At 33.8% G+C, this 25190-nt stretch overlaps 1 protein-coding gene across 1 annotated transcript in view; it reads right to left on the reverse strand.

Annotated features, from left to right (window-relative positions):
- HSPA12A (heat shock protein family A (Hsp70) member 12A) overlaps nt 1-25190 on the reverse strand; it is a 96567-nt gene that overhangs the window by 25854 nt on the left and 45523 nt on the right. Inside the window, exons 2-5 of the mRNA XM_074295701.1 lie at nt 10689-10774; nt 8056-8183; nt 3918-4104; nt 1790-1894 (exon numbers count right to left, since the gene is read on the reverse strand). Coding sequence (XP_074151802.1) covers nt 1790-1894; nt 3918-4104; nt 8056-8183; nt 10689-10774 — 506 coding nt within the window. The remainder of the gene's footprint in view (nt 1-1789; nt 1895-3917; nt 4105-8055; nt 8184-10688; nt 10775-25190) is intronic.

Below are 25190 nucleotides of genomic sequence, written 5' to 3' on the forward strand. Positions count from 1 at the left end.
TGTTTTTTGTCCTTTTATACTCAGAGTTTACCATAGTGCCTTGAACATGCTTGTGCCACTGAATTGAACTTTAGGTTAAAATTAAGATAATCAAGATGGTCTGGCAATCCATTTGTGTGACTGACAGAGATCCAAAAGTATACATTATTTTAACAAAAATCCTCGTGTTCGACAAGTCATGCTGATCAGTTTCATCAAAAGCTAAGGCTGTAATGGTCCTTGGACATGTTTTATTGCCATATATGTAGACAAATTACAAATATTAACTTATCTCTTCAGTCAATTTTGTTTTCGGCTTCTAGTTGCTATAAAATACATTTCAAATGATTAATAAATTGGCAAATATTTATTTTCCTGCCAAGTATCTCATATTACTCAATAATTTAAATAGATGTATTATGCTTGTTCTACCTTCCCACTGAATTAATTTACTTTCAATGCTTGGCATTTGCCAATCCTTCCCCCTTAAAAACATTTTGGAAATGTCTGCATTAAGCCAATATTAAGCTGTCATTAAAGTTCTTCATTTTGTAAAATTTTTCCTTTTATAAAGCCTGCTCTGTGTTTTGAAATCAGGTGAAATATGTGACATGTTTTAGGAGTAGATCCAAGAAAACTGTTATTACCTTATATTTTATATAAAACTCTAGTTAAACAGGAAGAGTTTATGGATGTAAAGAAAAAAAATTCTTAAGCTTCAAGGAAAGCTATTTAGAAATGCCTTTTGTTGGTGTTTTATGATCATTCAGATGTTACACAATTTGGAAAACAATTAATTGAGCAATAATAAGATTTATAATCAAATTACCAGTCATAATTTGGGCCACAATTTTCTACACAGAAAACATGAATGCTTTCTTTACTCTGTTTATTCTATCTGGATATTGTAAATGCTGACTCAAACCTAAGCTGGTTATCATTCAATCACCCTTTGAGCTAATGAATACCTTAGTTTATAAATGTTCAGTCATGCCAAACATTAATCTGTCCTCTTTTTGGTTGACTAACTTCTCTCAACTTAAATTTCCTTAACATTAAAATGACAGAATTATGTCCCTTTCTGTCAAATCCAACTTTAGGTCCCATAATCCTATGAGTAATATGAATTTGCAGACAAAGGAAGCTATTTCTCCAAATATGTCATAAACTTTCTTGTAATGTTGCTTCTGTCCAACATAAGATGTGCTCTCTATTAAAATTTTACTTATTCTTAAAAGTTGAGTCCAAAGATCAGCAAAGTCTTCCATGATAAATCCAATTAGGAATGATAATATGAAATACTTTTTTGAATAACTATTATTTGTTTATATGCTTTAATTCTTCTACTGGACCATAAGTTGCTTAAAGGTACCTCACAAATGTTTCTTGGACTAATGCAATATTTAAAGTGTACTTCTCCATTATCTCCTGCCTTTCTCTCATTCCCTTCGTTTCCAAGCAGCCAATCATCACAATTTTCTCCTTTAGGATGAATCATCAAAGAATCTAAAATGCATGCAACAATCACTTCCATTTGTTCTTATAAAGAAAGGAAGTAGGTAGAGGTAGTTACACTCCTCTTGGAATATTAGCAATGATTCACAATGGACAAATTCCTTAATTTTAACATAAGAAAAAAATACCTAGAATTGATTGGAGCATTTCAGCATTCTAAATGGTTTAAAGTTCTTACAGAAGATGACATGGTTAATCTCAAGCACAGCCCTTTCTAATCTTTAACTTATTTCAGGCCATCATGTACTTTCCTGACAAATACAATGTGGTAGATTATACTAGCATTCAGTCTTACCTTCAGTGCTTGTTCCTTAAAGTACTGTAGGGCATAAGCAAAGATTTCAAGTGCTTTGATTTTCTTCCCATTTGCTGCTGTCAGTTCTGTCTCCATGGTGAGATTCTAGAAAAAGGCAAGAAAATTTTATTGAAAAAATGAAATAAAGGAAATATGTGCTTTTTGGGTCTTGTAAAATTTATTCTACATAATAAAAACCTCAGAATATAAAGAAAATGAAATGAGGGAATTCAGGATATGTTTTCTTTTGCTTTCCCTCCTTCCCCCTACATCCTTGTATTGAAGGAATAGGTAAATTATTTTTTAAAAGCTGGATATTCTTCAAACTGCTATGGAAGTCTTTAGCAACTGTGCTTTTTGTCTGGTAGCTTTTGTTGATCTGGATGCATCTCTTCTGATTATTTGTATGCCCATCTTTTGCAGATCAAAAGACATTTATAGAAGATTCATATTTCCAGTAAGGATTGGTACTCTAACCTTTCAGACCCATGGCCATTTTAAGATTCATAATTCCATAACATAGGCCCATGGTGAAAGAGTAGGAAGAGGAGTCTGAGAAAGAGCACCAAAGAAAGCAATAATTAAAAAAGAAATTTTGAAAGGTAATAATAGTAACATTTTAACAACAATTAAAAAAGAAAAATGCATATTATATAGTTATATGCTTTCTAGTTACAGTTTTGAAATGTAACTGCGCATGCAATCTTCACACTTAATACAACTTGACTCAGCTCTTGGTAAAATCCCAGGGGGTGAGGGGTGGAGACTAGACAAAGAGAACAATAATCCTTAATAATGCAAATATGCTAGAGTATGCCTTCTGTGTGGACATGAGATTTCCATTCAAACTGAGTGACAAATTCAGGAACTGAAATAAAAAGGCAGTTATTTTAAGGCTTGAAGCTGTGTAATTTGTTGAGAGCCCAGGGGTAAAAGTAGCATCACTTTCCCTGCCAGAGCTCTAGAGCAACAGGAAGCATTATTAAGTCATAGGAAGCTTTGTTGGCATGTAAAAGGTTTTGTATCAAATGATGGGGGTGGACAATGGTCATTAAAAAATGATGGTGAAATTCCTTGGAGGATAGGAGTGGAGAGAAACAAAAGAAAGCAGAAATCCCACTTAACAAATGGACCTGTTACAGCTGATAAAATCAGTGGGGATTCATGATTGATTTGAGCTTTCTAATTAATGTTTGCCATTCATGTTTGAAAGAATTTCAATGACTGGCATCCCACATGGCCTGGAGTGTTACATATTACACTCCGAGGTACATTCAGCATCATACCATCACCTCCTACACTGAGCTGAAATAATTTGTTTTCTGCGCACTTCAGTCTTTGTGTTTTTAGAAGCGCCATTCTCAACTTTGGTTGGGGTGGGAGGGAATGAGGTTGTGATATCCTCTCATTGACTGAATTCCCTGAAATCAAAGAATCTACTTTTTATGGACTCTAGGAAGAAGAAGGGGATCTTTAAAATTAGCTGTTCCCTCTTTTAAAAATAAAGCAATTGAAATCCAGAGTTATTCAAAGTCACACAGATAGTTAAGTACTAATTCTGGATTCAAATCATGATTGATTCTTTCAAATATCTTATGTAATCTCTTTCCACTATTCTCATCACCCTCATTTATATATATATGAAAATACAAACAATATTATTTAATATCAAACAGACTTGGGTATTCAAGAGTGCTTAGAAGTTATCTGTCATCACTTTTTACTGAACCTGACATCAGTATTAACAATCCTGTGCTCACCATTCCCATTTCTGTTCAGATAATCCAGACCATTGGCTCAATTTACTGAGTTTTGGAGCTTCTAACTTGCAATGGAATCCTATGGAATCCACTCAATTAGGTGGGTAATCTACTGCCTGTCATATTTAATAATCTGCTCAACATATCCCATAATAAATTTCCTCTGTGGTATAGAACACATTTATTTGAAATTTAAGGGAATGAATATTAAATTTGAGGTGAATATTTTTTTCTTCTGTGCTGCTCTTTAAGAAAACCAGATTCATTATGGCTTGAGAACTATTATTCGAAGGAACCAGTAACTCCCTCTTCTTTGGTTTAATTAAAAATTATTAATTCTAATGCATGAAAGAGCTATTATTACTTACACCAGTGGTATGGAGTTTCATTTTGAATTTTTCCAAGTAAAGCCATTGCTTGGCCTCAGTTGGGTCTAGATCGTGGTAAAAATCTCTGGCTGCATAGCCAAAGCTATGAAATTTCCTCTCTGGAGTCAATAAAATTGTAGTTGGTGTTTTCTGATTAGACACACCAGGATCTCCACCTTCCCATCGCCTAGGAAATAAAGGAAGACACATTTTAACCTTTTGGCTATCAAATTTGATATCATATTTTCAAAAAAGGGATAATTTTTATCAAATAAATTCTCATTACTATTGGCTTCTGTCATATGCCTAAATTCATCTACTTTAGGTAAAAATTAAAATAAGTAGGAGTGGCTTCCCAAACATTTCATAATATACTTCTGATCTATGAGTCCCCATTCCTTGAAAGCAGGGACCATGCCTTATTACAGAACTAGAATGAACAATCCAATTCCCTTTCTGCTCTTTTTTAAACAAATGGAGAAACAGAACACTATGGAAATGAAGTTAATTTCCCCAGAGTCACACATTTTACTATTTGTATGACTTTACAGAAGCTGGCTCTAATAGCAAGACTAGACCTAAAATCCACAATTTCTCACTTCCAAGCCAATATTCTCTTTACTACATAAGCTCTAGTCTGTAAATGCTAATAATATACATGCTAATGTGCTTTGGTGCTTGCATCCCCACAAAAAGCCCAAAAAATAATTACTAATGTTTGTAAAGCTATCAATTGTCTATTGTTAATCAACAGTGTCTAATGCTATCATCTCAAACTATATAAACATATATTAAGTCAAGAAATTGGAGACAATAAGAGCTAAAACAAAACAGTTTTGTCCTCAGGGAACTTCCATTCTGCCTATTTCCCAAGCACTATGCTTTTTGCTAGGAACAATAAAAAATAGCAAACTGAACTTAATAAAAATACAGCTGATTTAAGTAAATTCTTAGAGAATCAGGCCACCAATATTTATAAACAAATATTATTTAAACTCTTTGTATATTTTTCATCCCATAATTTCAGAGTCTTAGCATTAGAAGAGATCCAAGAAATCATTTAATTCAACTCACACCTGAATAAAAATTTTTCTACATATTCTGTCGAGAAATTCATTTTGTATTTAGAAAAATGTATTTAGAGTACTTCCTAAAGAAGTACTAGTCTATCACTTTTGCTCAAAAACTTCTAAGTGAGGGGAACACAACTCCTTCTGAGGAAGTCTATATCACTACTTGACAGCTTAATTCTTGGGAAATTTTAAGCCTAAAATGGCCAGTCTGTACTTTCTACTTTTTATTACTAGTTCTGTTCTCTCAGGTCACACAAAACAATTTTAAGCCTTTTCCCACACTACAGCTATAAAATACTTTAACATAAATATCATATTCCCTGCAAAACATCCCTTCTCTACGCTAAATATCCCCAGTTTCTTCAAACGAATCCTTCATAGACTGACAAACATTTGTTGAAATTGAACTGATCCTTTTAAAAATAGTGAAAAAAGACATCACTCTTTGTAGTATATCCAAAGTCCCCAACTTATTAAAACAGCTTTCCATAAATGATTCAGACTAAAAATCTCTTTACCTTTAGAGGCTGAAATGCTAATATGCTATTTAGCAAATGGTAGAGCTGGTGTGGGAGTCTGGGTGCATTTAATTGAAGCATTGTACATCTGTGATGCAATGCAATGCAGTATGGGAGGCTGTTGGCTTATGCTGTTGTCATAAATTTTTTGGCTCTCTGTATGAAAGTATATGCATTTCATCAAAGGAAACATAAGTAGGAAACAACATAGAGAAGATGCATGAGACTAGATTGCAAGAGCAAAACATGAGAAAAGGTAAACTGTTTGGATTATTATTGTTTTTATTTATTTTATTATTATTTTTTTAGCTAGGTTCAGCTGTAGATTGACAGCAGTTTGTTCTCATTTTCTTTCTTCCCATCTACAATTCTTTCCCCTCCCCTAATTTTCCTAAAGCATTTTGTCTGGCACTTTTCTTTGACCCATGACATCTTAGCTTTTATTTAACTTATCTCTGTGTGAGAGATATCCCCATGTAATCAACTAAGTTCTCTAAAATCAGGGACTATGCCATTTTTAGAGCTTAGCATACCTACCTAGTGAATGCTTATTAATAAAGTGTTTGCAAGTGACTTTTCCTGTTGCTCTTCCTTTTCATGTTCTACCTTAACAATTATTAATTACATTAACAAAAGCAATTAATATTATTATATTAACAAATTAACAAATTTTACATTAACAAATATCACATACCATTCTCCAATCATTTTTACATCAACTGTGAATACTAGCTGCCCCAAGATGTCATTCTCACTTTTACCTTTATAATTCAATATGTTGATTACCAAAAATATTTCTTATTGGAATAAAATTCAGTTATAGACTTATCTCCAAGATGAAGAGATCTAGAAAAATAACTATGTGGAGCCAAAAGTGGCCAAGAACATGTTTTAGACTTTTTCTTCTTAAAGCAATTTATGTTATTTCCCTCTTAGTGTCCTGTCCTTTGTTTTAGTGTATACTGTGAAAATAGTGCTTTGTTTTAAAATAAGTACCACCTGGAAAATTAAAAAATATTTAAACCAACTTTAATAAAAATTAACTTAAGTACAGCTACACAGTTTCTAGTTTTCCATCCATGTTGTAAACATGTCAGCAGTAAAACTAATATAACATTTATTTAGATAACTTGACTGTTTTCTTAGCAATATAGCATTACTTGTTAAAACCTAATTTCTCTTTGAAAATAGGATTTTCACTTTTTCTGGGCAAATTATATTAACTACCATTTATTTGATTCTTTAAAGTGCAAGGCAGTTCGTGTGCATTATCTCATTTGAGCTTCACAATGACTTGGATATACTGTGAAGAAAATAAGAAAACAAGTGATTATTAAGGACTTGTCTCCATTTTATAGAAACTGAAACCCAGAGAAGTTTTGACTTGCACAAAATTATAGATCTAATAACTATCTGATATGGGTTTTGAACTCAGGTCTTCCTCTCTCCAAATCTAATGTTTCATCCAAAATTTCACCTTGGAAAATGCTATATTGTAATCTAGATCATATATGCCATCATACTAAATTAATTTACTATTATAAAGAAAAAATATTAGCCAACATCAGAACAATCTAGAATTTGAGAAAATATCCATTTAATTAATATGTCTCTAAAATCTCATTTAGGAGGACATAGCTAAGCTGAAAAGCAGTGTGACATAGTACATAGAGATCTATCTTTAGAGCAAAGAAGACTAGGTTTCAACATTTGCCTCAGATACATACTGCATGACCAGGGGCATGGGGCTTAACCTTTCAGTGATCTAAGCAAATCTCTAATAAGAGCATAATGGATCACAGAGACAATATTGACCTGCATTGACCAAGGGAATTTCTTCACTTATGAGTTCCCTACACCAATGAAACCACAGGGCTAGTCCCTATCCCTAGAGTTAAGTGATAGAATCAAGGATCTCAGGAGGGATCTAAGAAGAATTTCAGCATCTTCTAAACTATGTCTAATTTACATATGCCTATAACCAGCACTTTACATCATCATCACCATAATCAACAGCAAGATCACCACTAGCATTTATATAATGTTATATGTGTGTGTTTATGTATATGTAAGTATGTATATCTATAGCTACGTCTGTATCTTTTATATTTATAGGGCTTAGCACAGTGTCTGGCATATAGTAAATAATTAATAAATGCTTATTTCTTCCTTCCCTTCATACTAAATCATCTTTACTCTTTTTTTCTCCTTTCACACAGCAGATTTTGTTTTCAATAATGACAAAACAGGCTGAGGAGGAGATGAGAGGATAGTGATAGTTACATACTTTCATTTAACAAAGTTAAAATCAGAACACATTTCACTGATTATAGATGTTTTCTTTAGATTTAAGTCCAAGGCCAGTTCACTGCTTTTATTACTTCCATGTAGTTATTTAATATCCCAACCCATTTCCCAAGTGGCCACTATATGCTGTCTTTTGTATGTGCTCAGGGCCATTAAAAGTGCCTTTCCAATTACTCTAAGTGACCTGTCATTATCCAGTCACTTTAGAAAGGTGTGACGAGAAGGCACCCAAGTTCATACCTCATGACATGAATGCATTCTGGCTCCTTTGTGAAGCTGTAGGCATAGCCACTGGAAGTAGTGCCAAAATCGATAGCAACGACCACGAGAAATGACTGCTCTTCAGAGACGTTTGCATCTGAGTCATTCTGGAAAGAAAGAGAGGGAGAGACCACTTGGCTGAGGAATGCTCCTTGCTACATGCTCTGCATTTCTTAAGGGTCCATTCACTGCTAGGAAGGCTGCTCTGGAAACACTACAAGGAAAGATCAGGAAGGGTCAGCGATAAAATCTAACCCCCATTAAGTATTCTTACTAGCCCCACACTAGGGGTAGTGACCTGGTCTAATGGATCATCAGTGTGAGTCAAGTATAAAGCTTTAAGAAGGGCCACCCAAAGAATAGTAAATGAGGTCATTTTGCCAGACTTAATTAGGAGAGCTGGCTTTCTGGCTTACTCCAATTAAAAGCTCCACTTGAGTATGGCTAATTATCAAAATGCTTGAAACAAAGATTAATTTCCAAATAGTTTTAAATTTCCTTTTCTGTGCACATTTTAATTTGTACATACATATCCCCTTTTACCTGCTAAATCTTATTTAATTCCACAGAAGACAGAATCCAATATATTGAAAGTATTAGTATCTTGCATCTATCCAGTACTTTATAATTCCTAGTACGTATGTATATTCATATGTATGTGAATATATACATGCATATACCTATGTGTATAGATACACATGTATTATGAATATACTGTATAATATAAGATATTCATATACATTTGTATTTACATATCAGATATATATATATATCATATATAATATACACATATATGGAAGTATATATGTGCATGGATATACTTATGATATAAGTATATATATATATATGTATATATGCAGGTAAAATATATATGTACATATATACACATTTATACTATACATATATTGTGTCTATGTAAATGCATGTGTACATATACATATCATATATACTATCCATATATAACTGTGTGTGTATTAGGTACATTAGTGACAGACTACAATATATAGCATGTGTCTGTATATCATTCAATATACATATGGATGTAGACTTGTGTACATATATGTGTGCATATATATATATACACATACATATATACACACACATGGATACATGCTATTTCTTGCTCCTGTCAGGTAAACTGGAATTTTTGTCTCTGACAAATCAGGAAGCCAAGCATGGACTGAGTTGTTAAGACATTGCATTAATAATAATGCCAAGACTGAACTTCACTGTTTCCCATCATTATTCAAAGTGTTTGGACAAGTATAGTGGAAAGAGGAAATTACTGAAAAGGTCAAAATAAATTCTTGTCCAAATTCTTCCACTAACTAGCTATCCAACCTTGTTCAAAATTTTTTCACTTTTTTGCCACTCAATTTCTTTCTTTCTTTCTTTCTTTCTTTCTTTCTTTCTTTCTTTCTTTCTTTCTTTCTTTCTTTCTTTCTTTCTTTCTTTCTTTCTTTCTTTCTTTCTTTCTTTCTTTCTTTCTTTCTTTCTTTCTTTCTTTCTTTCTTTTTTTTAATAAATTTAGGAAATTATCCTTGAAGTCCCTTCCAGTTTTGTTCTTAGCATTAAAAAAATTATCATTTTCTCAGGTTCTTAATAACATGAGCATTCCTTTTTTACATCCCTCATATGTCCAAAAAACTTTTAAAAAGGGGGTTATTGAAAAGATTTTGCTTGCCTATTATAGCACAAAGTCAATGGAGAATTCAGAAGAGACACAATTGTTCTGTCACTCTCATGGAAAATAGATCACTGAATATAATCTACCAGCAATCTATTTTGACCATGATACAATCTCTCCCTACTATTTCCCCAAAAAATATGCAATTAACTGCAATTGACAGTGAATAAGATGGAACCTTAACCGGCCATCAAGCTAGGTACTTTTTGTCAATTGCTCAGGGATATTGTTGAATGTAGGACAGAGATATTAAGAGGACTTTGTAATTTAACTGGTTCAATTTTGTTCATATATTTCGCCAATCTCTGTTTTATTTACTGCAAACAGAGCTGATTTTGGAACCAACAAGACCTGGGTTCAAGCCCTGTTACTAAAACACACTGTTACACCTTAACCCCAGGAAGACCATTTAACTTCTCAGTGATTTGGGTAGCTACCAAAGACTATAAATTGCAAAGAAGTTGCCAATCCACATTAGTAGAGGGAATTTTTTCACTTGGGATTGCCCTCTACCAATGAAATTACAAGTCCAGTGCCTAGCTCAATTCTTGTTGGTCAAATAAATGTGTGCAGGAGAAGCAAAAAATCTTCTCTGAGGGCTTTAGGTCTATGGAAATTATGAATTTTTAAAAAAATTTAAATTTATATATTTTTAACATTCTAGACCCCTAAAAGATATAGAATGTTCATATGCACAAATTATTTGCAATACTCCCACATAGTATTCTCCCTCCAAAAAAATAAAGTAAAAGGGTTAGGTGCTAATACTTAGAATTAGAAAGTTATAGTGTTTTACATTTTTGAAAGATCCTAGAGTTCAGTTAGTCCAATCCTTTCATCTTAGAAATAAAGAAATGAAATCATAGAGAAGTGAAAGATACAGAAAACAATCATTTAAAACCCTGAGAAAGAGGGCATTTCTTACCACAATATGGGAAGGAGATAGTGGTGTTATTCCTGTTTCTCCCAAACTTCTTGCAGGAGATGCGTATGTTGATGTAGGGGCTGTTTCTGAAAAAGAAAATTTACCATCTTTAGAAATGGCATTTATTGATCTATAGTTGATTTTTTAATCCAAATAAAGAACTTTACATTTATCTCTAACTTTATTATGACATCCTGATAGCTTGATCAACATGATATTAATAAAAACCCATATTTTTTCTTCTATGATCTTATATTTGATATTTAAAACAAACAAAACTCAGCATCCTTTTCCTTAAAATAGCCACCAATTTTCTTACAAACATATGCTCTTAATTTTTTTTAATTTTAAGTAACTCATTCTTGTCACTGTTGATGCAGAATGTGTGCCAAGAACCTTCTAATTCTACCTCAATATTCACTGACGAGAGGAAGTTAGTTGTGAACTGTGATTCTTAGAGTAACTCTCTCCCATAGGGTCTTCACTAGCCCTTCTTTATAATCTTGAATTAGCCCAGAAAGGTAATTTGACCCCAAATGGTTAACTCCACCTCCCTCATACATATTTTCTAATGGTTTTCTGAGATTCAAAAACCCACAGCAGACAGACCCAGCAGGAAGGAAGTATACTTATGCTAATAGTTTAAAATTAGAGTTTGGAAGTTCCCAGGGACACAGGGCCATAACAAAAGATACAAGATCAAACAACATTACTTTCAATAGTTAAGGCAGCAGCTACTCTCATTTTGACAATTACACAGTAGCAAGTTGCAATTATTCTGCCATTGGTGTTTACTCTAAAACTTTCCCAGAACTCAATTCTTTTTGGTTTTTCTAGGCTCCACACATAAGGAGAATACACATTTCCATGAACAGGGCTGTTTGGGGTTAGATCCTGCTGGGAAGTTCAAAAAGTGTCATTTGTGTCCAAGGAAAGAATACTTTGACACCACATAATACAGAGAATGCCCTGGAAGCAAAAGATTAGGCTGCAATGGGGGAAGGGGGAGAGGCAAAAAACAACAACAACAACAAAAACTCCTTTCTTTTTGCTATTGGCTGCTTTGGGATGGAGTAAGGGGGAAGGAATAGTACATGGTCTCTAAGATGGGAGAAAGCAGGCAATTTGCCAAAACACAAATTAACAAAATACTTCTTTATAAATAAAACAAAAGTGGTTGAATCACTACAGAAACCCCACATCTGCCTCTAGCAATACATCCAAATTAATCAGATTTCCAAATGGATTGGAGAATTTTACTGCCTCTTTTTAAAATTATCATTTTCTTTAAATTAAGCCTAGAGGGTTCAACAACTTTTCCTGCAGAATAGATGAGGAAATGAGTGATAAAACAGAGACTGTGAAAAGCATTGATAAGCAGATAATTATAAAGAAGGATTTGTGCTATCTCAAATGGGATATGTTATATCATTATCACTTTACATCTTTATAATTTCTTGCCTAATGTAAAGGCTTAGTTTAGGGCAGAGTATAGGATCAGATAATGAATGATAGATAAAATTTAACTTCTTTGGAGAGAAGATGTTTCCAAATTCTAATCATAGTGACTAACATTGCCTTCACTCTAGGAAGCCAATTGCACAAAAAGGCTGATCTAGTGTTCCAGTAAAACAAAATTTGTTTCTCATTGTATCCTGCACCTAAGCTCTCAAACAAAGAGCAAAGTCAATAAGAAAATGGCAAGGTGAAAAATGTGTCGCTGTCCAAGGTAGCCAACCAGATGGTCCTTATACCGGCTGGAGATGAGAGTGAGCACCGCCAGGAAAACCCAATTCCTAGGGAGAAAGATGCCATCCAAATATTCAGTGTATCCCAGCCCACCTGCTGCAGAGAAGGATGGAGGCCATTTGTCCAGATTTGAACAAAAGAATCTAAGAGGAAAGTAGGTGACTAATTGCCCAGAAAATTAGGGATTGGCAATTAACAAACAAGCCATTATCAGGCTTCATGCCATCCACCCTACTGTCTGTTTCCTTCTAATTATCTTTTCACTCTACCTTCCACAGAAGGTCATGGCATCGACAGATGAACAACATATGTTTTAAAAGATGCTGCATGAATATCTTCTTTCCCTAATGAGAGGCTGTACACTTCTTGAGGGCAGGGACCATATCCAACATTTTTTAAATTTATTTTTTGTCCCATAATGCATAGCACTACACTAAAAACTGAGGAGGCATTGACAAATTTCTGATTGATGGATTGACTAGTTAGCCAGGGCTAGCAGCAACTTCATGAAATTCCTTCAGTAAAAATCAAATCCAAAGGTCTTGGGAAAACATGTTTGTTTGTTTGTTTTTTAATATATATGATTGCCATTTTTTCCCTCATTACAAAGATTTGGAACATAAAAGTGGAATTTATAGATACTAAATTAGCTTCATTTGTTGATTTTTCATTGAATAGATAATAGAAAAAATATGTTGTGTTTGTCATGCATGTGCTTAATAGGTAAATTATGGCTGAAATCAGACAGGAAATACAGTGGATAGAGTATCAGACCTGGAATTGGGAGGATCTGAAGCCCTGACTCAGACAACTTGATATTTGCTATCTGTGTGATGCTGGGTAAGTTACTTAACTTCAACTGCCTTTCAAAAAGCCAAAAACAAATAAAAATGACTAAAATCCATAGTTGTTGATCTTTGGGGCAGAAAACAACAAGCAGAAATAAAATAAGTAGAACCAAGAAAACATTGTACACAGAAACAAGATTATGCAATGATCATCTGTGATGGACTTGGTTCTTTTCAACAATGAGATGATTCAAGGCAATTTCAACAGACTTGTGATGGAAAGATCCATCTGCAACCAGAGAGAGGACTATAGGTACTGAATGTGAATTGTAACATAGTATTTTCACCTGTTTGGTTGTTGGTTTGCTTTTTTTTTTCTTTCTCATTTTTCCTCCATTTGATTTGATTTTTCTTGTGCAGCATGATAAATATGGAAATGTGTTTAGAAAAATTGCACATGTTTAACCTATATTGGATTATTTGCTATCTAAAGGAGGAGAGGGGGGGGAAAGGAGGGAGAAAATTTTACAAGGTTAAATGATGAAAGCTATCTTTGTATGTATTTTCAAAATAAAAAGCTATTACCAAAATAAAGAAAAGAGAAAAGAAGAAGCAGAATATTTCATAAATTATGACTCTGAACTCTTATTGTTAAGGCTAATTATTTATTAATTTACCACCCTATGTTTTGATTAGAAGTATCACAATAAAAGTATTGTTTTAGTTGGAATCCCCACTGAGAAGTTAAAGATCTATAAAATTCAATTCACATGCATTTTGAATTTATTCACAACATAGAACTTGCAAATCTGACCCAGAATTTTAAAAAATAGCTGACATTTATATACATACTCTATTTCATTTGGTCCTTACAATAATTCTGTGAGTTGGATATTATTTATCAATTAATCAATAAACATTTATTAAGTGCCTGTGCCAGGCATTATGCTAGATTTTGGGATACCAAATGTATCTAAGTATAAAATCCTTATTCATCAGAAGCTTATCATCTTCATTTTACATGTGAAGATATTGAGACAGAGCAAGTAGATGTCAGAAATTATTTCAATGCAAGCTTTCCTTTCTTCAAGTCTAGCTTCTTTCTACTCTGCCATATTAACTCTGAAAATGTCCAGTAGTGGTATAGTTGAATCTTAGATTTAGGAAAAATGTGCATAGATGCAGTCTTGACTTCGACACTTACTATTGTGTGACCATGGACAATCAACACCTCAGAATATACCTAATTATCTTATTTGAGAAAATCAAATGAGGTAATAAATTAATCAACAAGAATTCAATAAGCTTTTACGATATTCTGTGCACAATGCTAGCACTAGAAAGGAGTCTACATCCTAACTGAGAAAATATTGTGTACCTAAGTGGACACAAAGAAGCTACATATAAAATGAATGGAAGATAATCTTAGTTTTAGGAATATGAAAAGCCTTCTGCAGAGGATGATGTTTGAGCTGAGTCTTAAAGAAAGGAAGGGATTCTAAAAGACTAGTGCAAAGGCATGGAGATGAGTGATGAAGCATCATGTGAAAAGGAATGGCAAATTGACCAGTATGATTGACCTAGAGAATACGTAGAGGAGAGAAAAGTCTAAAAATATTGGAAGGATATAAAGGCACTTGTGGTGAAGAACCCTTAAATGCCAAAAAAGACTATGTACTTGTTCCTAAAGGTAAAGATGAGCCACTGAGATTTATTGAGCAAGGGTGGGAGTGTATGTGAGTCTGACATGATCAAACCTAAAATTTAGAAACTCACCTTATAAAGTATACAATAAAATATAATGTGCTAAAATTATTAATATAACAGAAATATAAATAGAACCATGATTAATGAACTTTCTAACTATTCTTTCCTCCCATAGATGTGTACTTCATGTTGAATATGTATTGTGATCATGGAATCACCCCTGCCAGGTAAGTTGAATATGTATTGTTAGAATGTATATGCGACTCTTGAAGGTGAGGAGAACAGGAGAATGTTATGATTACTGTAGGCTATAGTAGTCTATTCCATTAACAATGTTGTATTTCCTTGTAACGTATTTCCCTAAAAAAAGTTAACCTTTCATTTTCCCTTCACCTGACATGCCTTCTTCCAGTATTCATTCCTATCATTTCATATCCTACAGCCAACTTTCAAGGCCTGAATAAGATGTCACTCTATGAAATCTTCTCTAATTCTTCAATATGGATATAATCTCTTCATCTGAGCTCACAATGCTTTGTTTTATGCATTTATTTCTATTTGATCCTGGAGGTAATAGGGAACCACTGGGGTTTATTGAGTATAAAATTAGCCAATTGATAACGGAGAAGTACATAATGGTCATATGCAGGCTACAGCACAAACAAGGAATTATGAGGAAGCATTATAAAGGATGCAATCTAATAAGAATAGTATTATCTTAAAAATAGGTTAGTCATGGAATGAGAGTGAAAGAAAACCAATGAATAGATGCCATGCTACATGAGCCTTACACATATTAAGTGTTTATTAAATATTCTCTGCCTGTCTCTTTTTCTGTCTCTGTCTCTAGGTCTCCATCTCTGTCTCACTGTTTCTGTCCCTTTATTTTTTTGTATTTATAAATAAAAAAATTGTAGGCATAGATGGGTGGCAATCTGCTAGCTACATGGTTGGAAAGAATCCCTACATTTTAATGAAAAAATTTTGATTTAAAATTTTTTATTTTCATTTTCACTCTCTCCCATCTTTTACACCCTTTCAATCCATTGAGAAAGCAAGAAATAAAATACCCAACATACATATGAAGTCATGCAAAACATATTTTCACATTAGTCATATTCTGGGCAAGGAGGAGACAAGAAAAATAAAGAAAGGAAAAATATGCTTCAATTTTACTCTGAGACCATCAGTTCTCTCTATCTGGAAATTCTTTGGAATTGTGATAGGTCATTATGTTGATTAAACTTACTAAATTTTTCATAGAGAAATACTATATTAATGATATCAAGCCCCTTGAAGCATTGGAAGTTGTATAGATTCTATTATCCTCCACTGGAATATAAGATCCTTCAGGTCAAGAATTCTTTAAAAAACATCTTTCTCACTCCTTCAACTCTAAGTACAGTGTTTTTGCACATAGTTTCTTATAACAGATTCTGAGTGAATGAATGAAAGGAATTTATTTATAACCTTCAAATTTATAGGTTGATATAGAAACAACTCTCAGTAGAAAGGGGGAGTTTTATGCCCAAATGTCATCATGATGAAATAAATACAAAACACATATTAATGTTTTTCTCCTTCTAGACATTAGTCAAAATATTTGAAAATTCTAATGCTAAACTATTTGGGATAGATTAAATTTATTTTCTTATGCTCCTCTGAGCTTTCTTCTTTGAAAATAAATTAAATCAAGGGCACATGGAGGTTAGAATTAACATTTTTAACAGAGAAAATAAAAATGTTTTATTACCCAATAAGAGTATTCATATCTTATTAAACTAATTTGATCATTACTGTAAGCTGAACTTGCATTTCAGTAAATAATTTATAGGGTTTTAAAATCAGTCTGGTTGGAGAAGGGAGCAAATGGAAATTTTATTGGCATGAACCAGAAAAGACTTTTCTTAATGCAAAGAACATGGAGACTATAAAATGACTTCTCTCCAAATGTTAAATACTAGTAGGTGAGATGATCATTTCTTATTCTATAAAATTACAGCTTCAAAAGTAAGGCCAGGGGTCAAGAACAACATTAAGCCCTTCCTGATACTGTCCATCATTTTTTAAATTATTGATTGCTCTAACAGTTCCAGTAATGGGTATCAGTGAAAATGAACCAACTACAGCTCTATATCCCAAAGGAAACACAGAGTGCTGAGTCACCAAAACATCATTTAACCTCTCTAGATCTTAATTTTGTCATATGCAAAATGAGGGGTTTGATTTAAATAACTTTTAAAGTACAATCCATATCTAAATCCTATGAGCCAGTAATTTAGGAGAGTAGAGATTTTTCTTTGAAGAATAAAATTTCTTATTGATACTTCAATGAAATGATATTTCATCATCCCTTTCAGTTTCCTATCTCCAGTCCTGTTTAGGGAGACAGATTTTTAACTACTATAAACAGATATATTTGCTAGGTATCTATTGTCGATAGAAGGAAAAAGTTCCTACATCACTAATACCACTGACTGAAAGTTTCATTGTTGAACATTCAATCATTTCTTATCAGTTCAATTTAACTTGGCAAATATTTCCAAAATACCTACTGTGAACAAAACACTGAGCTAGGTGCTAAATGAGGCATGAAGTTTTCATAAGATATGGTTTCTGACTCAATTCATTCAATAACCATTTATTTTAGGCCTACTATGCACAAGGCAATAGGGAAACAAAGAAAGAAATGAAACTCTTCCTACTATTAATGAATTTGTATTCTTCTGGCAGGGAGGGGAACATATAGAGCATATATAAAAGCCATAATAGGAAATAATGATGAAGGCATTAGGTAAGTACAAACAAAATGTTACTTAAAATTGATGAACAAATAAAAAGAAAAGAGGGAAGATATTAACCATGTTGCCTTAATTAAGAGAACATTTGTATACATAATAGAGTCTAAATGGGAACTGTGGCCATATCCAACATATTCAACCCAATTGTGGAGAACAATTTAAGACAAGTTTGAATCAGCCAGAAAGACATATCCTTTGGAACAATATTCATGGATTCAAAAAATATTTCAAGCCCTCAAATATCCCTTAGCTAAATTAACATAGATCTAGAATATATTTAGGTAAGGAAGTTTCTGAATATAAACCTGGTATAGTCATTTCAGAAAATAATGATACAAAGATTTTTTTTGGTCATCATCATAGTCCAAGTCTCACTTCGTCAAAAAGGAATAGAAGGGTTATCTTAAAGTCACAGAAGAATGACACACCAATGTCAATGAAGGTATATGCCTGTTCTTAATATCAATACCCATCTGCTATGTTCCTGTTCAGCTTCTTAGAGAAAAGGAATGCATGCTATAAAGTCTATTACCATTTTAAAGACTTAAAAAATCCTGAATTTCCTTCTCTGTGGTTTGCCATAATATCCAACTCTTTCAATGAGAGAGAAATCTCAATTAAGTAGAATTTATAAAAGATACAGTAGCAGTAATATTATAATGCATTACAATGATCAATTGTGAAAAATTTAGCTACTCTGATTAGGATAATGATCTAGGACAATTCCAAAAGACTGAAGCATAGTTATTTACTCAATTTTTTTGTGGAGAGAGAGAGAGAGAGAGAGAGAGAGAGAGAGAGAGAGAGAGAGAGAGAGAGAGATAAAGAGAGAGAAAGAGAAAGAAAGAGTTTGCATGTGTGTGTGTTTTCTTTTGCACCCATGGCTAGTGTGGAAAGATAATATTTTGCATGACTTCTCAAAATATAATAGTTCTTGCCTTCTCATTGAGAGGGAGGGGCAGAAAGGAGGAGAAGAATTTAGAACTCAATTAAAAAAAATTGAATGCTTAAATTTTTTATTCGTAATTTGAATGTATGTATGTATGAATACATGTCTCTCCAAACAAATCTTCTGTTCCTCAATCCTTGCCTCACTATTAATGTTGGGGAAAATACCTAAAACCTGATGTCAAATTTCACCCTATGACCTTTTGTTCTAGATGAGCACTTGTTTTCATCCTGCCTAAAAGCAGGCAGAATGTGTTCTTGTACAAGGCCACAGGTTGCTAGCTATGAAAATTTTCATTTTAATCACTTTGGGAAAAGTTCAGCATATTCACCTATGGATATGGAATGTAAATCTGACCTACATCATCAATGAGTTAGAATCTCTTAATAAAACACTAAAGCTGAAATAGGACAATTTTGGAAATGAATCATTGCTCCTCACTCATTCCATATTTCCATGCCTGGACTATGCTCTCTCTATACCTGTCTCACAGGGTGAATACTTATATTTAAGAGAGCTTAATCACTGTCATCTGCAAGAAGCCTTTCCTGATCCTCATAAATACAGTATTCTCCTCAAACTATCTTACATTTAACTACTTTTCATATATTTGTTTCCTTTACAGTTTTGATGTATATACATAATGTGTATATTTTATACAAACATATACACATACAAATATATAAAACTTATGGTCTCTCCCATTGGAATGCATGTTCCTTGGGATTGTTCCCTTTTTTAAAAAATTTGTAATCCTAATACAAAGCACAGTGCCTGGCACATAACAGGAGTTTAACACTTGAATGACTAATTGATATCATTTGCTCTTTAACTACAATTTATAACAGAGGAGCAGACCCTTCAGCATCCCCACCAGCTTCTCTTTTCACTCTTTCTCACTCTGGAGAGTCAACCAGTTGCCAAGTTTATTGATTCTATTTCTACAGTATCTTTCATGTCATTCCTTTGTCTGAACCCATAGTCACAACTTCAACTTAGGGTCTCCTCACTCCTTGCCTGGACTGTGATAGCTAAGCCTCCCATATGACCTTCCTGTCTCAAGTCTCTACTTTCTAAGCCATCTTCCCCATTAAAGAGATTCGAGGCAGGGAAACCAATTAGAAGAAGGGAAAAGCAGAGAATTTGTGCATGCTAAGAATTAAAAAGAAAACAAAACTATGAAGATGTCTAAAAGTTCATAGGATCCTAGATTTGGAGTTGGAGTCTACTGAGTCCAATCCCTTATATTTACAGATGAGGGAAGAGGACTAGAGAGGTTGAGTTATTTTTTTTTTCTATACTTCAGGCATGATCATGTCACTCCTTGCTCAATATATTCTAGTAACTCCTTATTGCCTTCAGGAGCAAATACTAGCATCCAAAGTCCTTTATAACACAGCCTCCTCCTACCTTTCAAGTCCTCAAATATTCCAAATTAGCAACAGGCTTAGAATATGTATAGGTAGGAGGTTTCTGAAAACAGACCTGGTATGGTCATTTAAAAAATAATAATACAAAGATATTTTTTGGTCATCACTATAGTCAATCAAAGAATTCCCTTCATCAAAAAGGAACAGAAGGGCTATCTTGAAGTCATACAAGTCACACCAATGTCTTTCCAGTCTTTTCACACTTTATTCCCCAATTTGTTCTCTTTAATCCAGCTCCTGACTGTTCCAAGAATCAGACATTCTATCTATTGCCCCCACATTCTCTGACTGTCCCTCAGATCTGGAACATTCTGACTTTTCTTTTTGGACCACTAATTCCCCCCCCTCCCCGATTTCCTTTAAGTCCCAACTAAAATCCATCTTCTACACGAAGTCTTTCATAACCCTTCTTAATTCCAGTACTTTCCCTCGATTATTTCCCAGTTATTCTGTACATAGTTTGTTGTAGAGAACAGTTATGTGGCAAAGTGGATAGTGTGCCAAGCCTGGAATCAGAAAGACGTATCCTGAATTCAAATATGGCCTTGGCAAATAAGTGACTGAGACAAGTCACTTAAACGTGTTTGCCTCCATTTCCTCATCTGTAAAAAAAATATGTAGAATAAAATGGTAAACCCTTCTAGTAACTTTGCAAAGAAAACCATAAATGGGTTCACAAAGAGTAGAATATAACAGAAAACAATACATTCAGTCCAACTGTCTCCACCACACAAAGTTGTATAGCCAAATTCCCAATTCATAATTAAGAAAACTAAGGCAAACAGAATCAAGTGAGTTGCCTAGACTCAAACTAAGCACTTTATCTACTAAACTATTAGTTGTCTCTGCCTTAAGTCATTCTCCAACTCAATAAACTTCTATATCTTTTTATTATCTCTAGAACCAAATCCAAACTCCTCTGTTCGACATTTGAACAGCTTTGGAACCTGGTTCCACCCTCCCTTTCCAGTCTTCATTTTTCTTTTCACACTTTTATTTTTCATAATGTTCTTGTCATCCCTGAACAAGGTATTCCTTCTTTCATCTTCATACACCAGCCAAGGCTGATCCTCCTGACTTTCTCACCTCTGCATCTTGAAGAAATCTTCAGAGATCATTGAATCCAGTCTCCTATCTGATATTGGAATCCTCTTCATAATCTCATCCAGTCTCCTCTTGAGCACTTCTAGTGATGGGAAGCCCACTTGGTCAGAGTATATGCTATTTTGTTACAGAAAAGCCCTGATTTTTTATTAAGCTCTTTCTTATTTTGATCTGAGAGAAGCCTTCTCTCTCTCTTCTGTACTCAAAAGGACATGTCATTTTGCTCCTTGAGACAGACTGGGCCTGACTCAGGCTGGTACCCTTGTAGTTTACATCCAAAATTAGAGCAAAATGAAACATTTGTAATCCCCCTCATAGTTAACAAAATCAATTTAGTTCTCCATAGCAGGGGAAGAATGCTCAACACACCAAGCATTGACTAATGTCTGTTGTTTATAGACTCAATTTCTATGAATCTACAGTTTGCTTATAGAGTGGGAGGGGACTGGGAAAGGAGGTATAATCTGTCTTTGGTTCTGGTTTAGAATAACACAGTGATGAAATGTAGTAATCTAGTTAGGTAAGAAGGGCTGAAGGGGAGGAAAAGTGTGAAAAGTAGTAGTACAGGGAAAGAAAGTATAATATAAAATGGGAAGCATCAAGAGATAAAAAGACATGCCATTGGGGAAACAAATGGACCACAATCTCAGGCCCAGTATCTAGCTTGTCTCTCTAAAATTTAGTAATATACAAATCAAGCTGTTAATCTGAACAAGGCAAGGTATGTAAAAAATCATCTTGAAGTTGAATTTTGTTTATAAATATCATTCACAGAGGCCTAATTCTCAGGCTTATGAAAATGAAATTTGGCCTTATCAGTCTGGAGTAAAGGTTAGGATATATGGCCAGAGATTTCTGATGTAGTATCTGCTGTATGGATTTGGGCACAGTTTCTCAATGTTGTTCATTCTACTGGTCTCAGGCTGAAACCTCAGGGTAGGATTCCAGTCCTTTCATGCCCTACCTATTTTGTATTCATATAATCAAGAAATTACATGAATTCCCCAAACCTTATCCCCTAAACTGATGAAATCTCAAAGACAATGTTAATAATTATAAAGAAAAAAACTTAATATAATTTTGAAAAGAGCAGAAACGACAGTAATTTAAAAATATTTCTTCCATCCGTAGTCCTCCAAGTCTACAAAGAACACAACTTTCTTGTTTGAAAATCATCACTTCATAAATCCAAGGAAACTAAATCTGACTAATGTTCTGAAAACTAGGGCACCTTCAGCAAAAGCTATGGCTCTTTACCAAAACAAACAGCAACGGCCTCATCTATGTCCAAGGGTCAGCTAATGCATTTTCTCTGAAACTTAGTTTCCTGAATTTTTTACATTGAAAATAAAATATCCTTTGGTCAGAAACTTGGCATACCAAGCCTTTCATGAAAAGAAAAATCTTGGTGATAGAAAACTTCAAAGGATATTCTTGTCAGTAGAATATAGTTTGAAAGTTTGAACTCTGTCTTGATTTCTTTTATGTGATGTTCTGGCAATTCTAGGATAATTTTTTCAGAGAAAAAAAAATGAAAAGAAATTTGGAAGCCATGAGATTTTCCTCAGAATTTTTCTGATGGTTAATTTTATGTTTATTTGGAGTTTGCCCTAATTCTACCTGCCTGGTATTATAAATTAAGAACTTTTTTAGAAAAAAAAATAAAATCAAAACTATTTTCTTCTAACAGTAAGAGATAACACACTTATCCTAGACTGTAATAAAATTATTTCAATGTTTCATAATTTTAATTATGAAAATTCTGTTCATACTTCTTTTTAACAGTATAACCAGTGGTATTAAGGACAAAGTCAAAGGGTCAATCTCTGTTCAGGCCAGTTAACTTCACAAAGAGAAAAACATGCTATGTCATTGATATATGCCATCTGTTAAGAGGGAGAGGGTGGTGAATTTGCATGGATAGCTTAATGTATCTTATGCATGCTTCCCCAAAAGCTTGAAACAAGCAGAAATCTAAGCAAAATACAGAAGAAGTAACCAACATTGTGAAGGAATTAGAAACTGAAATTTGGGAAATCACTTGATCCAATTGGGAATGTTGATCTTGGGAAAGAAAAGATTTGGAGGAAACCAGCATAGAGAGGTCTCCAAGTATTTGAAGGATGTCACAGACAATAAAATAAATCTGTTTTTCTTGGCTTCAGAAAATAGAGATTAAAACAATTTGCTAAAAGCCAGATGACGGCAAGGAAACATATCCAAGGAATTCTAAAGTAGGATGAGCTGCCTCTGTAGGTAATGAGGTTCTCATCAGTTGAGGTCTTCAAGCAGAAGCTAGATCATCACTGGTATTTCGAATAATACAAAAGGGCTCTATTCTCAGCCAAGACTCTGGTAACCCCAAATTATGGCTGAGAATCCTTCCAACTCTGGGAAGCTACAATTTTAGAAGTATATAAAGTCAAAGGCAAATTGGTATGGAGGATACAATTCCACTTCTTATGAGATATCTGCTTGATCTTGTTAGAAAAATCAGCACTTGTTAATGTAAGAATAAGTGCATAAATGTTTAAAATGCTCCTGGACAAAATGTTCTCCATATAGGAAAAAAAAAACAGCTCTCCTCCCTGGAAAAAACAACAACTGGGTTTTAGTAACTGATTGGCAATTTGTAGCAAAATAAGCAAATTCCTAGAACCAAATAATGTTCAAAATAGACAAAAGCTCAGAAATCATCTAATCTAGACATTAGCAAACTATAGCTTACAGGCCAAATCTGATTTACTATTTTTTAATATGTCTCAAAAGCTGACAATGGCTTCACCTTTAAAAAAATTTAAATATTTTAAATGATTTTATCTAAAAAAATAAAAATCATTCTTAGATAAAAGATTGTACAAGACTAAGAACAATAGACCAGATTTCACTTATTCTTAACAGAGAGCTGACTTCTGATAATCTAACCTCTTCATTTGAGGTTTCAAAATGGAAAGCTAACTTTCCAAGGATTCACAGCTAGTTGGTGGTACATTAGACCAAGCTGAGCCTAGGACCTGGGTGTCCTGATTCCCAGATGACTGCTCTTCTCACAGCATCTAATTAAAAAATGCTACTGGAAACTACTTCTTCACTGCAGTGGAGGGAGGTGGACAGACCACATATATCTCACTACACATTTACTTTAAAGAACACAATAATTTTCCATAGATCTTCAGAAAGAAGGTTTAAACACCTCCATGTATCTAGTCAGCCAGATATAAATAACTTAGTTTCCCCTCAAGGAGGGAGCCTATATTTTTAGAAACTTCAAGATGTTTGGTATCATGTCAGCAAGACCTCCAAGTCCATTGATGGGATTTTAACTTTCAGGTAGATGGGCTGAGTTTATATACCCAGTTCTAGCTAGCCCTGGTATCCTGGTTCCTATTAAAAGCAAAATAGCTTATGGCAGACAAACTGAATGAGTATTTGTTGATGCCTACAGATTTCCCTGAATATAGCATTTCTTGACACATACTAAGAAATCCCATAATAAAATGGCTTATAATTTTACAACTATAAATAATATCTCTCAATCTGGAATAATGGATATTAACACTTTACTATTTTATCTGTTCCTTTTTATATTCTAGATTGAGACTGGACAGATGTATCTGGACTGTCTGATTTTCATTCTTTGCTCAAGGCATGAACCTGAGAAATTACTACTTCCAAAGAAAAAGAAGAAAAGTTGAAAGTATACAAATTTATTCATTCATTCATCAACCCTTTATTAAGCCCCTACTAGGTAAGGCATTATGTTAGATGCCTGGAATACAAAAACAAAACCAAAAATAATTTTGGACCTCAAGGAGCTTATATTCTAATGTAAGGAATGCTAAATTACTATGGAGCCCTTATCTTCTTCTCCTCCTCCCTCCCCATTTCTCATAATCAAATCAATTCTACTATTGTACCTGGATGGAGTCTGCCAATCTACTCCCTTTCTTCACCTTTCATTTAACTTTTCAGAG

This window comes from Sminthopsis crassicaudata, chromosome 2 (assembly GCF_048593235.1).
Source record: "Sminthopsis crassicaudata isolate SCR6 chromosome 2, ASM4859323v1, whole genome shotgun sequence".
In the NCBI taxonomy this organism is placed as follows: Eukaryota; Metazoa; Chordata; class Mammalia; order Dasyuromorphia; family Dasyuridae; genus Sminthopsis; species Sminthopsis crassicaudata.